Consider the following 17,561-nt stretch of genomic DNA (forward strand, 5'->3'; position numbering starts at 1 on the left):
TGAATTCAAGCCACAGTACACTGTGAAGACAGTGGAGCATGGTTGCGCAAGCATCATGATATGGGGATGTTTCTCATACTACAGTGTTGGGCCTATTTATCGCATACCAGGGATCATGGATCAGTTTGAATACATCAGAATACTTGAAGAGGTCATGCTGCCTTATGCTGAAGAGGAAATGCCCTTGAAATGGGTGTTCCAACAAGACAACGACCCCAAACACACCAGTAAACGTACAACATCTTGGTTCCAGACCAACAAGATTGACGTTATGGAGTGGCCAGCCCAATCCCTGGATCTTAATCCAATAGAAAACATGTGGGGTGACATCAAAAATGCAGTTTCTGAGGCAAAACCAAGAAATAGAGAAGAACTGTGGAATGTAGTCTAATCATTCTGGGCTGGAATACCTGTTCACAGGTGCCAAAAGTTAGTTGACTCCATGCAACACAGATGTACAGCAGTTCTCAGAAACAGTGCTTATACAACTACATATTAATTGATTCAAAGGAAAACAAAATCTTCAAACATTTTTCCGTTTATATAATGAATGTTTGAGTTTGTAAAGAAGAATAAAAACACTGCTATTTTTTTGAACAGTCTAATATTCACTTTTCTTCAATTCTTTTTAGAGGAACAACACAAATTTGATATATTCTTCTTCATGTTTTGATTTGGAATAGAATGTGTAGTGTTCCCAATGCATTTGTGTGTATGGAAATAAATGTTATTAGAAGGATGTTAAGCTTTATTCACTTTTTTCAACACACTGCTATTATTTTGAATGCAACTGTGTGTGTGTATATATATATATATATATATATATATATATATTTATATTACACATACATTTTTTTGTGGTGTAAATCTGGCATATCTGGTCAGTGGAGACCTGATCTAGACACCCCCATGCAGCATCTGTGCAGCAACAGATGATTTCTAATAGTGATCTACTGCTGGGTGCAACCAAACAGCAAAATATCACACTAAGAATTATCTGTTTCTGTACAGAGGCACACGTATGGGCTGCTTCAGCTCTGTATGAAGAGGAAGTGTCATGATGTCACTTCACTGTAAACACAATGCAAAAGCTTTTGACAATGATTAGCTACAACAGTTCCTAAGGGAACACAACGTAGTGTGATCAGACGTCCGGAAGCTGATTGTTGCAGCTCATTGGCTTAGTGCTGGATGTCAGCTGTCACTGGCAGAAGACAATTCCAGCCTGCATGGTCCAGGGCGCCATCTTAAAAAACACCACTGCAATGACTATCCGCTGTCCCTGTGCCATGTTAAAACCACTCAGGACTCAAATTGTTAAGCATAAACAGAATCACATAAACAGAGATAAGCAATAGCAACTCAATTTCCCATTAGTTTAATGTGACCAGATTACTGCCAACTCACTGGTGATGTGTACAGAAAACCTGTTAATGTAAAAATATAAAAGCCACTACTAAGGCCTTCCTTTTCCCTTCTTGCACAATTGCACATTGCATTTAGGCTGTGTATGTTAGGCATATTAAACTTTTAAAAAATAATGCCCTGCCTAAAACAAGGCACCACACAACTTCTGGCTTCACCCTGTGGACCCTGGTGACGAGTCCCTCCCACTTGTCATTGCACTAAGCAGTGACCCTACTCACCAATGAGGCACATTTGTTGAAAGGGCCGTGTAATGTGGGGAAGGCTTTGCTCCAAGGAACAAAACTTAATGAAGACAAGGGCAGCACAGCGGCTAAGAGGTTAGCACTTCCACCTAACAGCACTAGGGTCATCTGATGGAATCCCATTCACAGTACTACCAGCACAGAGTTTGCATGTTCTTCCTGGGCCTGCATGAATTTCCTCTAGGTTCCTCCCACACTACAAAGACATGCTGTTAAGTTATTTGGTAATTAGGGACCTTAGACAGTAGGCTCCTTGAGGACAGGGACCGATGTGAATGTACTACGTATGTAAACGCTGCGTAAATCGATTGCATTACATTTGAACCTGTAACGTTTCGGTAACAAAGCGGGCAGGCTGCTTGAGCCTTTCTAAATAAATTACCATAAAACTGAAATAAAACAATGGATACATCTATTTACATAGTTACATAGTTAGTTTGGTTGAAAAAGACAAAAGTCCATCCAGTTCAACCACTAAAAAAAAAAAAAAAAAAAGTTCTATACCCACAGTTGACCCAGAGGAAGGTAAAAAAACCCAGCAAAGCATGATCCAATTTGCTCCTGCAGGGAAAAAAAATCCTTCTTGATCCCCCGAGAGGCAATTGGATATTCCCTGGATCAACTTTACCTATAAATGTTAGTATCCAGTTATATTCTGTGTATCCAAGAAATAATCCAGGCCTTTTTTTAAAGCAATCCACTGAGCTGACCAGAACCAACTCTTGAGGGAGTCTATTTCACATTTTCACAGATCTCACTGTGAAGAAAACTTTTCGTGTTTGGTGATTACATTTCTTTTCCTCCAGATGTAAAGAGTGCCCCCTTGTCCTCTGTGATGACCTCAGGGTGAATAGCTCTACACCGAGTTCACTATATGAACCACTGATGTATTTACATATGTTGAATATATCCCCCCTTAATCTCCTCTTCTCAAGAGAGAATAAATTCAGTTCCTCTAATCTTTCCTCATAACTGAGCTCCTCCATGCCTCTTATCAGTTTGGTTGCTCTTCTCTGTACTTTCTCCAGTTACCCAATGTTCTTTTTGTGTATTGGTTCCCAAAACTGAACTGCATAATCCAGATGAGGTGTTACTAATGATTTGTACAGGGGTAAAATGATCTCTCTCTCTGGAGTCTATACCTCTTTTAATACAAGAGAGGATTTTGCTCGCTTTAGAAACCACAGCTTGGCATTGCATGCCATTATTAAGCTTGTGATCAACCAGAACATTCTCCAACATTGATTTCCCCAGTTCCCCTCCCTAGTATGTATGATGCATACAGGTTCCACCCCAATGAAAAGTCAGCCCAGTGCTCTAGAAACCCAAATCCTTCCCTCTTATACCAGGTCTTCATCCATGCGTTGAGTTCTCTAATCTCCCCTATCTTTCCTATGTTGCGCATGGCACTGGTAATATTTCAGAAAATATCACCATAGAGGTCCTTCCCTTCAACTTGCAGCCTAGTTCTTTAAATTGATTCTTAAAGAGCCTCCACCTTCCATGTATTATGTCATTGGTTCCAACATGGACCAAGACAGCTGGGTCATGCCCAGCCCCACCCAGTAATTTATCAACCCGGTCCAAGTAGACAACAATCCATTTGGTTGAGGCGATCCTGGCGACAAATTATTCTAAAAGTCATTCTGATTATAGAATCCCCTACTACCACCAGCTGTCTAGGTCTTCCTGCATTACCCTCACCACCCCTCCCAGATGGTCTGCCCTCTCGGCTGTTAGGGATAGCAGTGACATCCAGGGCTGCCACCCCTGAGCTTGCCACCCCCACATCTTCATCCAACTTGGCAAATCTGTTTGGGTGCACAAACCCAGGACCGGCCTTCCTTTTCTGTAAGCCCCTACCACTCCCTCATTACAGTAGCCCATCTTCCTACTTGATAATCCTGATTAGCCCCTCCGCCCTCCACATCAATCCCATTAGCTACCTGCTCAGAGAACAGAAGACCCCTTTCAAGGTTGTCGGTTCTGCCCAGTGTTGCTACTTGCTCCTCCAGATCCTCCAGATTTCTAACGCGAGTTTCCAGAAGGACAACCCGCTCACATCTTTCACTGCGGTATCCATACTGGAGCTGTTGCTTCATTGCTGCATACATGTGGCACACTGAACTGCACAAAACCTTTCACCCTGCCAGCACACATTATCCCATTTACAATATTAACAGGAAATATCAGTTGTCACTTAGGCTGGCCATAGACGGGCCGTTTATCTGCCGAATTGTCGGCCAATAAACGAAAAATCGGTCGTTGCCGATGCTGCCACCAATGTCTACGAAAAACGGCCGTTTTTCATGGATTTTTCAGCATGACTGCTAAAAATAAACAAGAAGATCCACGAAAAACGGCCAACAGCATTGCCCCACTAATGGCGTGAATATTGGCCGGTTTTCGTGTGGACAAAAATTCAGCAGATAAACGACCCGTTTATGGCCTGCATTACAGGTTAGTAGACTCCTGTTATAATCTCCTATTTTCCACTCCAGTTTTTTAACTCCACTTATCAAATGTCCACTTAGTCAAAAGTCCAGCAAGCAAAATACAGGCAAGCTCAAAAATGAGCAAGCTCAGAGTGAGCTCTACAGCAAGTTATATAGGACCTGTATCACCTGTGACCAATTAACCCCTCCCCTTAATTAGCAGACTGAAGGAAGACAAGGAAAGGAAGAAAAAAAAAATGCTATTTAAAAAGTGACAGAAAAAGTGATTTAAAAAAGTAAAAGCTTTTAGCAAGACCCAAAGAAGAAAATAAAACAACTACAAGCACCAGCAATCAGCAGCAGTCAAAAGTAAAAAACTTTTTCACTCTTCACTCAAATTTCCCACTCTTTTTAGCTACCAGCCAGCAAAAATTTCTATGGTATCACTTACTCAATTTAAAATATATCTATGACAAATCTTCTTTATTTTTTTTCTAGTTCATTTTATTACTTTGCTTAATCTGAAATCTACTTTTATATAAGCTTTACCACAAGAGAGCTTTGAACAGCTCATTTCAGATAACTACACAACCTGCTGTGTTGTAGGCTTTTCTCACTGTGATCTTCAAATCCATTAATGGTTTTATACCTGTCACAGAAAGCTGCTGGCTTCCCTCCAGAGCATCAAAGGGTGGCGACTTCTGGCCTGTATACAAGATAAAAGAAAAAAAAAAAAGAAAATATCTTAACATAATGTATAACTGTATCTTCCGCAGTTCTGAATCCAATTGTGAACACAGCACAACAATGCATACACTCAAAGATAAAAAAATATATACAGGTGGTAAAACATGTAAATGTTTCAGAAAAAATTAATCTGAGATATAGCAGATTTACATGTATTACATGTAGTGAAAAGAACCTATTTATTTTTGCAGTTAAAAAACAATGAAGCTGGGATATACTTGTTTGAGGAAATGATTACTGCAATTCAGTTCTTTTTTTTTTTTTTTAAAGCGGTTCTCTTTAAACCTAAAAACCAAAAAATTTAACATATTGCAGCTTACCAATCATTAGATGTGATGGCTGCATTATGGCCTGTACAGACTGGCAAAATATCAGGGTGTATTGGTTCAACAGAAACCGGCCAACATTCAGCCCGTGTGTACAGCAGCCGGGATCGGGCTTCTGTCAGAGGGGCATGACCGAAAAAGGTCTGCTGATCAGCTTCCGGGGGAAGGGGGGGCTGTACGGCAGCTGGGGTGAGGCTTCAGTCAAAGGGGCATGACCGAAAAAAGTCTGCAGATCGGCGTCCGGGGGAAGAGGGGGTGTACGGCAGCTGGGGTGAGGCTTCAATCAAAGGGGCATGACCGAAAAAGGTCTGCTGATCAGCTTCCGGGGGAAGGGGGGGGTGTACGGCAGCTGGGGTGAGGCTTCAGTCAAAGGGGCATGACCGAAAAAAGTCTGCAGATCGGCGTCCGGGGGAAGAGGGGGTGTACGGCAGCTGGGGTGAGGCTTCAGTCAAAGGGGCATGACCGAAAAAAGTCTGCAGATCGGCGTCCGGGGGAAGAGGGGGTGTACGGCAGCTGGGGTGAGGCTTCAGTCAAAGGGGCATGACTGAAAAAGGTCTGCAGATCAGCATTCGGGGGGGGGGATGATTGTAGTCCCTTTGTCAAAACACAATATCACAGTGGGGAGAGCTGACAGCGATCAATTTTTGTTCACTGGGCTGAACAAAAATAAAAAAAATGATAGTGTATAAGGGGGATTAGTTTTCTTTTTTACATGTTTTCGTCCTCTGTTTTCACCTGGTCAATAACACACCTCCTGTATTAGAGTACCCTCACTCTGGATAAAGGAGCACAGGGGCACCTTTGGACAGCAGCATTGTCAGACTGGGTGGGGGGTGGAAAGGAGTGTTAGATGCACTAGAAGATTTAGACACACCAACAAATTGAAACCAAACTCCAGCTTACACTACAATTGCGCAAGCAGTTGCAGCAAGAGATCATGTTCTATTGAAAAACAACAGGCTTGCTGGCAGGTCACAAGGTAAAAATAAAAGGAAGGCCTAAAAAAAAAGAAAAGGAATGCAGTCACCACATCTAAGAATTGGTAAGCTTCAATATAATAAATGTTTGCTTTTGGGTTTAAAGCAGACCAGAAACATGCAGATCTTCCCACTGATTACAAGATCTATCACATTTTATACAATGCGTGCCAGGTCTAAGACTGCTTCCTTTTCAAAAAGAAAAATGAAATTGAACATTGCACAGATTATTGACATCTTGTCCTCTGTCACACTTTAAAGGGAACATTCCATGAAAAAGAAAAACTTCACTTTTCTGCCACCCCCCCCCAATCACTGCCCAAACAAAATTAGCTACAAAAAAACATTTTACAAAAAATAAAAAAGTTAAAATTAACTCAGTTCCGGATTCTGAGAAGTGCAGGCTACATCACCCTGTTTTGCAACTCACAAGCCCTGGGCAGAGTGAAAAGTATCAGAGTAAGGGAGTTGCTATAGTGTCCATTTCCACTGATATACAATAAAGTTCACTGAAACACCAGGTTTACATAAGTGTGCAGCTGTACACCTGTATGAAAAGTAGACTGGAGGCAGGACATAACCAGTCCTAATGATCGGCAGGTACACGGGATTGGCTGAGCATTTATAACTATTCATAATTCAAGTGTGCAAAATCTATCACAATAGTAATTTGAAACTATGCTGTATTGGCCAAAGGAACATTGAAATTATGACCAATGTTAATTTATATAAAACCGTTTACAGAAAACCTTAAAACTAAAAGAGAACATTAGATACTATAGAAAACATTTACGGACACGGTTCTGGTTTTCTGTTACATAATCTTACCAGTGCACTCCCATCAACATATTTATGCTGGCATATGCTTTAGGCGTATGGGCAGTAACTAAAGTCCCATGTTATATTTATAACAAATTCAAAAAGATCTAGTTATAAAAATCGAGAAAATTGAAATAGCTGTTCATTTTATCACACTTTGCCTTATAGCATTGCTAAATGATTATGTGCTTCCTCCTCTTCGCTTGTTTCTATAACATAAATTATATTTCCCAATCCAATACCTGATGAATCTTCCACTCTATAGCTGCTGTTAGATAAAAGGAATCATATTAACTAGTGTTGTGTATTACAAACAGTGTAGCCCTTCTATAAATCCAGATGACCCTATCCTTTTGATGGTAATATTTGTGAATAACAGAAAGGCTTAGAAGCATTGTTTGTAACACACAACACTAGACAATATTGCAAAATGTCTACCCATATTATATTAGTCTGAAATGGAAAGCTGTGATGAAGTGAAAAAAGAAAAGCATTAAAAAAAAATCTCCATTTCCATCCATATTCTTTTCTATAGAATCAGATTAAAATGGTGGCCCTTTTGAAGTTTTTTATGGTGTCTGATCACTCAGTTCTCAGCCTTAGAGCCAGCGGGGGACAGATGCAGCATCAGATCAATGCTACATCTAGCTAGATAAGTAAAAGTTTTATAAAATCCCAAACTTCTCTTTTAATTTTCAAATGTCCACTTATCTCTATTCTACAAATACTTACTTAATATATTATCTGAAGTCAAATCCACTGTAGATAAAGGTTCTTCATTTAGGTTCACAGTATCTAAGACTCTGAAAATACAAAAGGTACTGTTTTTTGGTTACTTTTGACACAGGTTGGTGCTACTATTGGAAAACAAAAAAGCACTAGATTTGATTAAGAATTGAATTAAGGACTAAGTAGGCAATTCAATTCTGGAAACCATACCAAAAATAATAATTTTTCAGGATGTTACCAAAATATATCATTTGCAAAAATTTGTTACATGCAACTTTGTTGTTTGAAGAGGTTCCATTAATTTTAATCCACTAAATGTGTGTAATTTGAAGGGTTTTAATCCGTCCCTACTTTATCCAAAGTATCAAAAAGAAAAACAAAAAAAGGCTTTCCTCAATGGGGAAGCCATGAGGAAAGTGACCACTAGGATGGAGAACAAACAGAAAGAACTCATGTTTCTCGACTTTGTAGGTAAAGAAGTCCCTCATTAAAGATGGGCATGAGGCGATATCAACACCACAAATGCAATTATCCTATAGGTAATAGACTCCACTGAAAAATGGGGGATTATACCTAAAATAAGACTCCAGTAAACATAGCAAAACCAACATTTGAGGGTGTACATAATCTGGGATTATGTACACTGAGGTACAGAAAACCCAGAAGATAAAAGAAAAGGCAACTGAAGAAGATGCCTGGTTGTAAAACCTAAAGATTAAAGCCTGAGTATCCAAACTGAGAGGAAGAAATGCTCAAGAGCTCCAACATTATGAGGAAACAATAACCCTCTAGTAAAAGCTGGATTATTTCTACATACTTACCTGTAAAATCCATTTCTTGAAGTATATCACGGGACACAGAGCAGGCAATTCATGACTATGTGGGTCATAGGCCAGCTATAGGTGAACTAATCAGAGAGGAGGTCCTCCCCTATATAACCCCTCCTACACAGGAAGTACTTCAGTTTTTGTAGCAAGCAATGAAATCCCAGAAAGAGGGGCGAGACCTCTTTGTCCCGTGACGTACTCCAAGATATGGATTTTACAGGTATGTAGGAAAAAAAATCCAGTTTTCTTTATTGTACATCACGGGACACAGAGCAGGCTATTCATGACTATGGGGGATGTCCCAAAGCAATAATAAATTTGAGGGGAAGGTGACACCATGATAGCCACCGTCAATAATACCTCAGGACCTACTCAGCAACCTGCAAAACACTGCGGCCAAAGGCAGAATCCTCTGCAGCTCTGACATCCACTTGGTAGAAACTTGTGAATGTGCGAATTGAAGACCATGTAGCAGCCTTGCAAACCTGAGCCACTGACGCCTGATGGCGGATGACCAAACCTGAAAGGAGGCGCAATACGCATTACTCCCTGTAAAACCGTGTGAACCAAAGAGTGAGATGCAATGGGCCGCTGGAAAAAAAATAGATAATGCTGAACCTGGCTCCTAATGGTACCAACAGCCGAATTCTTCTGAAACCCTGCTTGAAGAAACAACGGAATCCTACCAATCACATACTTTCTTGGGTGCCATTTGTGAACCTCACACCAGGAAGTGTAAGCCTTCCAGGTTCTGTAATAAAAACATTCCTAGAAACTACCTTTCTAGCACCCAAAATGGGGATGACAGGATCCGACCCCCATCCTTCAAGATCTGAGTTTCAAGTTGTCAAATTTGACCGTAAAGCTGGGTGCAATATACCTGGAGACAACAGGTCTGGCCGACACGGCAGGGACCATGGCCCGTCCACTGCCATCTTCACTGCCATGTCTGGAATAGAATCCTCCCGAATCTTGAGTAAGAGAAGCGGCAGCAGTTGGATCAGAGGAAAGACATAAATCAGTGAAAACTGGTTCCAAGGAATCACTAGGGCGTGTGGGCAACCCCATCCCTGACAGATTTCTTTGAAAACATTGGAATGCAAAGCCCATTCCCCTGGAATCAACTGCTGGCGACAGAGATAATCCTGTCAATTTTCTACAGCTGAAATGAACACTACTGACAAACGTGGAGCATATCTCTCAGCCCAGGTCAGAATGTAGTTCACCTCCTTCTGAGCACGACTCCTGGTACCGCCCTGGTGGTTGATGTATGCTACTGCTGTGGCATTGTCAGACTGAATCCTTACAGGCCAACCCTGAAGCCTGAATGTCCAATACCCAAGATCCAGCCTCATTGCTCACAGTTCCAGATCATTCATGGGAAAAACCTTCTCCCGTGGAAGCAGCACCTCCGGAGGCAAAGATATGCAGTAATCCAAGGCCGGAATGTTTTTGTTCCAAACAGTCAGAATGTACCTTTGCAGCAGTCTAAAATGGAATTGGGCATTGGGAATAGCCTTGAACAAGGACACCATCTTCCCTAGCAACCTCATACAGAGGAGAACTGAAGGATACCTTGTTATCTGCTGGATACTTGAAAACCTGGACATTATCCACAGGACATGTTAAAGATTTATTCAGCTGCATCCATTACAGGCAAACCCCATTTCTTAAGCTTTTCTTTCATGGGGTACAAGAAAGAAAACCTCTTTGTTGGAACAAAAACCCTATCTGGGTGATCCCCGTCAGCTTGCATAGTTTGCTCCAGAAAAGGATGCTCCAGAAAAGGATGCACCAGAAAGGCCTGAGTACTCTGTGGAGGCTTCAAAGAGCCCAGAGAAGAATAATTAACCTCAGAGGTTTCTATTGGAGGTAGCCTGAATCCAGACCGCACCATATCAGTGAGGTCCTGGACTAAAATATTCTGAGACTGGGAGGCAGAGACCGCCTGCTTCTCCTCAGACAGTTCCTCCTCATCCTCAGGTTCCACCCATTCCTGCTCCAGGATTTGTGGTTCTAGTGACAGGGATCTATTCTGCTGCTTAGACCCCTGAGAAACTGATGCAATCATCCCAGCAATCTTATTTTCTAACCCTGATAAGGCTGAAGCAAGATCATCATTGGTTACATATGCCAAGGCAGACGCCCCGGTAGTAACCACAATGCCAGAAAGACGCAGTGGCTCAGACTGCCCAGTTGCTTCTGACCTGTCAGGAGAGGACAGCACAGCGGACCTTCGGCTAGGTTCCTCAGGACCTGGCTGCGGTACATTAGTGCCCTTTCCTGCTGCACCTCCCTCACTTCGCTTACTGGAAGACATTACTTCAGATAGCGTAAAACCTGTGCACCTCCACTAGTAAACACAGACCACAAGGCACAGCTATGCAAGTAATGTGCTGAAGAAAAAAACAATGCAAATGCTGACCTTATGAGTCACCTAGGGGGGGTCCTGACTGACTGGCCAATGCTTCCCCCTCATGGGAGTACTCACATACTCCACTGAATAGCCCGCTCTGTGTCCCGGCCACAGGGAATTCCTCAGCAGCAGCCCACATGTGTTCTGGCCTCCAAGTAAACAAATATATCCAACTTTAGTTTCCGGCTGCTACTGCACGTGCACGCCCGCTAAGTGTACGCACCCTACGGCCAATGGCTGGCTGTACTCTCTCTAGTGGCTGAAGAAAAATACGCAAGCACATTTCAGGAACAATTGCAAGCACTCCCCCTGGTGGAAACCCAGTCAACAACTCTCTTTTTCCCTCCATTTTAAAGCTTTGTTGTTTCTCTTTACAAAAAAAAGGAGATATCTGACCAGTCCACCGCAGGTCTCTGACTTCCGCCAGGCACCAACCTCCACCCATCACGGCGGGCATTGTCATACAGACCTTCATGGACCCGGTCCTCATACTGAGGGGCCAATGCCCTGGGCCCGTATAGCACCCTGCTAGAACTGCCTTGATCAGATTTAAAACTACACAGGGGTTCCAACTGTGTGGGATCCAGCACAGTAAGGCTGCATTACAGGCAAAACCCCAAGGATTCTTCTCCTTATTCAGTGAGGCTCTGGTACCATCTATTTTCGCTCACAGCTTTCCAAATGGATCCAATTAAAGTTCCTGATTCTCTAATGGAACCGTTCTGCTCAGGTATGCTCCAAAAGCACAGCAACACTTTCAGTGACCATCCGCCTTATAGACACTGGCAAAAAAACTGAAGTACTTCCTGTGTAGGAGGAGTTGGCCAGTGTCCATTCATCTATAGGTGGCCTATAACCCACATAGTCATGAATATCTTGCTCTGTGCTCCGTGATGTACGATAAAGAAAACGGGGGTATACATTTAAGAAGAAGGTTAACAGTTTTTAGACGTGTAGTTCGAGTGGGAAGCAGCAGGATCATGAATGCCACTGTCCAGCATGTGACCAAAAAGAAACCTTCCCTCAAAGGGTATGTGAATAAGACAATCTTTAAATTTATCCTGAACATCCCAAGCACAAAGTCAACGTACATTATGCATATTGACAGACATCACTGCCATGCAAGAAACAAACTTAGGCCATCACAACTAAAGCAGTGCCTCACACATTTGATCCACTCGTTCCAGAACATAAGGGTTTTGCCTTGTGTTGTAGGGCTCCCTTTTAAGACATAGCATCTATTGGGAAATGGTTTCACAAAATCACCACCAAAGGAAAAGAGTTACTTCAGTTAAGTCAAACTGGGATCTAAATGGAGAATCCAGCTGTCTATCAGTGAAATCTCCAATGGCAGAGACGCCATCAACTTGTGTGGTGTTAGGTCTGTTCACATGCAGAACTGAACAGTTCACAGGGAGGGACCTATTAAAAAGGGAGAAAATGTGATCACATCATCTGGAGGAAGCTAAGATTGCATAGGTTGTTCCCAATGTTTCAAGTACTGAGTGCATGGAGAAAGTCTCTTAAGACCCTATATCTGGTACAATAGGTTGATCTCTTGGATCCCTTAGAAGAGCAGAGTGTGTTGCATCAATCAGATTGGGAACAAGAACATATCTGTTCAAATACAGGCTCATTAAAAGAAGTCTCATGCACTATAAGGGATAAAGGAAGGTAAGACCAGGCACTGGAGTGCAGTTAGAGCTTCTACAAGCAAACTGCCCCATTAATTGTACAAAGACCGACAAAAAATCATAAGTGAAGGTGACTGGAAGACACAGCACAGGTCCCAGGCTCAGGCAGCAGAGCTATAGAAGCGAATGATGAGGATGACTGTACAGAAATAGGGGTCCCTGGATCCGAGCTACAAGCACTGCTTCCCTTTGGGGATCCCATTGAATCATCTCCAGAAAAAATAGGAGAGTAAGTTCACATTTTGCAGCAGGACTAAGGTCATCTAATCATCTTTTGAAAGATATTTTGCAATGCATATTGTTATGGCCCAAAGTATACCCAAAGTGAAGGAAGGCCCCATAAAACTAAGCAGTTGATAACGATGAGGGTCATATGCAGCCAGAATTAAAAGAAAAAATATATTCCTGCGCCAATCAAGATCAAATAAATAAATAAATCACTCTTCTAAATTGCTGCTGTGCAAAAATTGTGAATACACAAACAAGTGAAATGTGAAAAATAAACAGCGCAAAATAGATATTATTAAATAACAAAATATCAAAACCCCATATCACTTAATACATATTTGTGTCAAAAAACTCATTAAAAGTCCCTTGTGGTGCGAAATAAAGACCTCCAAATAAAATTCTTAGCCTTCCACCTTTCACCCGTGCACACCAACATCAAATGCACTCACCAGATTAGGGTGAATGTAGAGCCTTTGGGATTTTAATAGGGAATCCCACGCCCTCTTTCCATCCACTCAAAATTAGCCTCCCAAAGATAAGATCCTCTTTCAGGTCCTCACCGTGATCTCCTCGCTTCCTCCACCGTGTTCTCAGAGAAAAAAACTTACATAGTGTAATATTGCCAAGATCATTCTGATCCTATATTGAACAAACTCCAGGCCACTCACATTTCAAATGAATAATAAAAGCACATTTATTGGGCCCAAGACAGCCAGATAATCACAGCCAGCAAATCCTCCAGGGTTCCCACATCAGTCATATGCAGCCAGAGGTGATCAAATCACTGTAGGCAGGCAGCGGGAAAGTGCTTCCTCCAACTACAAGGGGTGGGGAAGAAGCATGGGATGATGTCAGCATTGAGTTACCTAAAAAGAGCCCACCTGTAAAAACTGCGCCGTAACTGCCGTTACTGCAGCCTGACCAGCCATACTCATTAAAGTGAAGCTAAACCCATTGTTTTAACTGTTTCCTGAAACCTGTACATTCAAGCAATGTTGTGAATGATAAGGCAACATTTACAACGGCAAGTAAGGAAGGTGCAAATTCTAGCAGCAGGAATGTTCTGTTTACATCTTCGGATGAGAGCGGCCAGGTGCAGCCGTCGGCCCCTATTCACTCTAATGATATGTCACCGGTGGCCACCGCTGTTCCTGGCTCTTAGCACTGCCAGCAATTACCTGCGGTGATCACTGCTGGATTCACACAAAGTGCTCCAGCAGCGATCAAGTAATTGTAGGCTGTACAGAGAGTCATGAATAGCTGCGGCTGCTGGCGACCTGTCATTAGATTGAATGAGGCTGGTGACTGCACCTAGCTGCTCTCATCAGCAGCTGTAAACAGAAGTGCCGGTATAGTTCCCACCAGCCTTAATACTGTTGTGAATGTAGGCTAACCGTTACAGATGCATACGCCCTCAACTGAACGGTCGTGCCATCAAATAGCTGGTGTCATAACTGATCACATGTGCCACACATGGCAACTGGGTTGTGATAGACCGGGTCACGCCAAAAACCTGTACCACAGCTCTAATAATTGAGGCTGTTAATGCAGTACACGAACGTGTAGAAGTTTCATAAAGAAGTTACGTAAACCAAAGTCTATTGCCAAAAGGTCACATAACAGGCTTTATTAACCGCAATGAGAGACTTATTTAGCAAGTGAAACAGGGTTTGGGCCACAGCTCTGCCATAACTCTAAACCTGGATACTGCCCTGCAGCACAATGCAGACAATGCACTAAGGTCTAGAAAGTGAAATTATGCAGAGCCCATTATTGGAAGGCTACATTTTAGGCTAGCCCTGCAAATCGCTTTCTAAAGGTATTGCTGAAATTTTGACAATCCGGATAGCTGCTGTATACAGATTTGCTCAAACAGCATAACAGACATGTTGATTAAAGAGAAAAAAATATCTTCGGAGTCCAGAGCATGTTGATAGAAAATTAGTTCAAAATATAGAAAGTTTTTTTCTCAGCAGAGCTGGTTGGAAGCGGGTTATATGGGGTTGGCTTAATGTTTGTTAGATTGCCAGTGTCCAAACTTACTGAAGGCAGCAGTATAACCCAAATATCCAAGAATTACTAAATACCTGTGTCCCTCAGTTGATGATAAAGTGAGTCAGATTTGGCCAAGGAGATCCTTTTATTGTTATTTATAGAACTGTAGGGCTATTTGGTGATTCAGTGTAAATATGTTTAAGGTCATATCATTTTGCAGTCTGAAGGCAGATCATTCTTTATCTACCAATTAAGATAATATAATTGTATTACAGATACATTATATACAAAAAATGAAACCAATTCATGCAGTAGTTTGTTTACTACTACAGGGATAAATTAAGTACTATACAGTATTTTGTCCAGTAGTTAGCAATCCATAAGATCTACATATAAAGGTGTCAGTTTATGGTTGAATATGTCCTGCTAGACAAGCTTTGTGATCAACACTCAATTTATGTTCTTTAAAAGATACATTTTTTTAATCTTTATAGTGGTGCTAAACCTCTGACATGAAAAATGAATAAAAGCATAGGCTTCTATAGTGCTTATTTGCCTCATTCAGAGCACTGAGTGTGATTTCTCTTTGCCTCCTCGTTACTCTGCTATGTGAGTTTGTAATTTCTTGCATGTTCTGCCAACTTCAAGGGATCAATGAGGATGAGGTAGGAGGTCTCCAGCACACAGCCTGTGATTGACAGCCTCAGCTGTGACTGTTTCCCTATGAGATTATGTAGAGGGGAGCGTGTCCCTTCTCTCCAATCAGGTCTCAGATTACACTCAATTCTCCTATCTGAGCTGTGCAATGTGAGATGACAGATCCCCACCTCTTGCCTCTGAAAGCTTAGAAATGCTGTGAAAATTGTAGACTTTGAACTGATGTAGAGAGAGGGCTGCAGATAAACATGCACAACTTTTGTAGGCGGGTTTGTTCTATCACTGTGCATCAACAGAGGCTATTCATTTCACTGGGTATATGTAAGGGTTTACAACCACTTTAACAGAAGAAATGTAGTCTGGATTCAATGGGAGAGAATGCCATTGTGAAGTGAAGTATATACATATACACATACTTTTGAAGTTCTTTGACATCTATGTCATTTTCAGGGAGAATGGTTATGCCTCGTCCATACAATGTCCCTCCATGAAGATGAAATTCCAGATATGAATTTTGAGCTTGGTTTTCATTAGAGGTGTTATGTAACTTTGCATGTAAATTTTGAATTACAATGTAACTTCCAACCTACAGGTAAGTAGAAAAATATAATGTGCATTACATGAGAAAAAACAAGAAGTAAAAAAAATAAACTCAACAAGGATAATTTAATTAGCTGCATTCACACCTGAGAAGAGAGATTTTCAGGAGTTTTTAAATGTGCTTTTTGTTAATGTTTTTGCAAGTGTATACAGTCGTTCTTAGAAGAGTATTACAGGCGTTTTACATGTTTATTTTTCAGTTAATATAGGCCAGAGGTCTCCAAACATTTCAAACAAGGGGCCAGTATACTGTCCTTCAGACTTTAGGAGGGCTGGATTAGGGCCAGTGAGGACAGAAAATGTCCTGGTCCCAGTGAGAATAAATGTAAATAAATATGGCTGCAGGGTTGTTAATCAGTAGGAGAAGTAGTGCTCCATCAGTGGTATTAGTGGGAAGAACAGTGCTCCATCATTGGTATCAGTGGGAGGAATAGTGCCCCATCAGTGGTATTAGGGGGAAGAATAGTGCCCCATCATTGAGGTCAGTGGAAGAAGTATTGCCTCATTGTTGGTCTCAGTGGGAGGAATAGTGCCCCAAGGGCTGGATAAAGGGTAGCAAAGGGCCATATCCGACCCTTGGGCTGCAGTTTGGAGACCCCTGATATAGGCTACAAAACGCCTAGAAAAAAAAATGCTAAAATCCAAGCATTTTGAGGTGTTCCCGCTAAAGTTTATGGGGACACAAACGCTTATATCAGCCTGAAAAGTAGCTCATGTACTTTTTGGGGCAACAGGGTCTATGAAAATTAATGGGATTAAACACAAGTGTGAACGGGCCTAATACTGCTTCAGATCAAACATGCACCAGTAAACCTGGATTGTTTTCTCAGTTTACCTAGTATATGGGATGTGATGCAAATCTCTATTTGCATGAGCAATGAGCCGGTTTCTCCTGGTCCCTCAGACCCTATTCACACTAGGGTGTGCATTGCTAAAATGAGAAATTGCAGAACCAAGTGTTCATTTTAATGGCACCTGAAAATGCAGTGCGGTTCTGCCACGACTGTTGCTTGATAAATCGCGCTGCAAACACGGCAACGCACATGCATTGCGCAATGCAGTTTGCTAAGATTGCAGCACAAGAATCGGGGCACAACTGCACTGTGTTTTAAAGTGTTATTAAAATGAGTGACACCTGAACAGGTAGTTCCGCAATTTCTCATTTTAGCATTGTGTTTTGGAATCGCAGGCAGAATCATGGTAATTCTCCCATGATTCAAAACGCCATAATATGAATGGGGTTTCATATACACCAGGGGAGCAAAGGACATGAGAACCCCCTCTAAACGGACATTGCATTAACTGTCTAACATGGTCTATATTTAGTTTTAAGTGCAAAACCCCTATGCTTATTTTGCCTAGGCAGCATCTTAAAATTACTTCTGAGAAAACATTCCTGTGCCTCAGTGCAACTATAAAACCCTTGTAATTTCCACTAATA

General features: G+C 41.8%; 1 protein-coding gene across 1 annotated transcript in view; it reads right to left on the reverse strand.

The window, feature by feature from the left end:
* Positions 1-17,561, reverse strand: part of POT1 (protection of telomeres 1) — a 121,678-nt gene that overhangs the window by 63,541 nt on the left and 40,576 nt on the right. Inside the window, exons 6-8 of the mRNA XM_089684430.1 lie at positions 15,937-16,106; positions 7,707-7,777; positions 4,755-4,811 (exon numbers count right to left, since the gene is read on the reverse strand). Coding sequence (XP_089540556.1) covers positions 4,755-4,811; positions 7,707-7,777; positions 15,937-16,106 — 298 coding nt within the window. The remainder of the gene's footprint in view (positions 1-4,754; positions 4,812-7,706; positions 7,778-15,936; positions 16,107-17,561) is intronic.

Source organism: Staurois parvus, unplaced genomic scaffold (assembly GCF_062004578.1).
Source record: "Staurois parvus isolate SC_StPar_1 unplaced genomic scaffold, SC_StPar_1.0 ptg000019l, whole genome shotgun sequence".
Lineage (NCBI taxonomy): Eukaryota > Metazoa > Chordata > Amphibia > Anura > Ranidae > Staurois > Staurois parvus.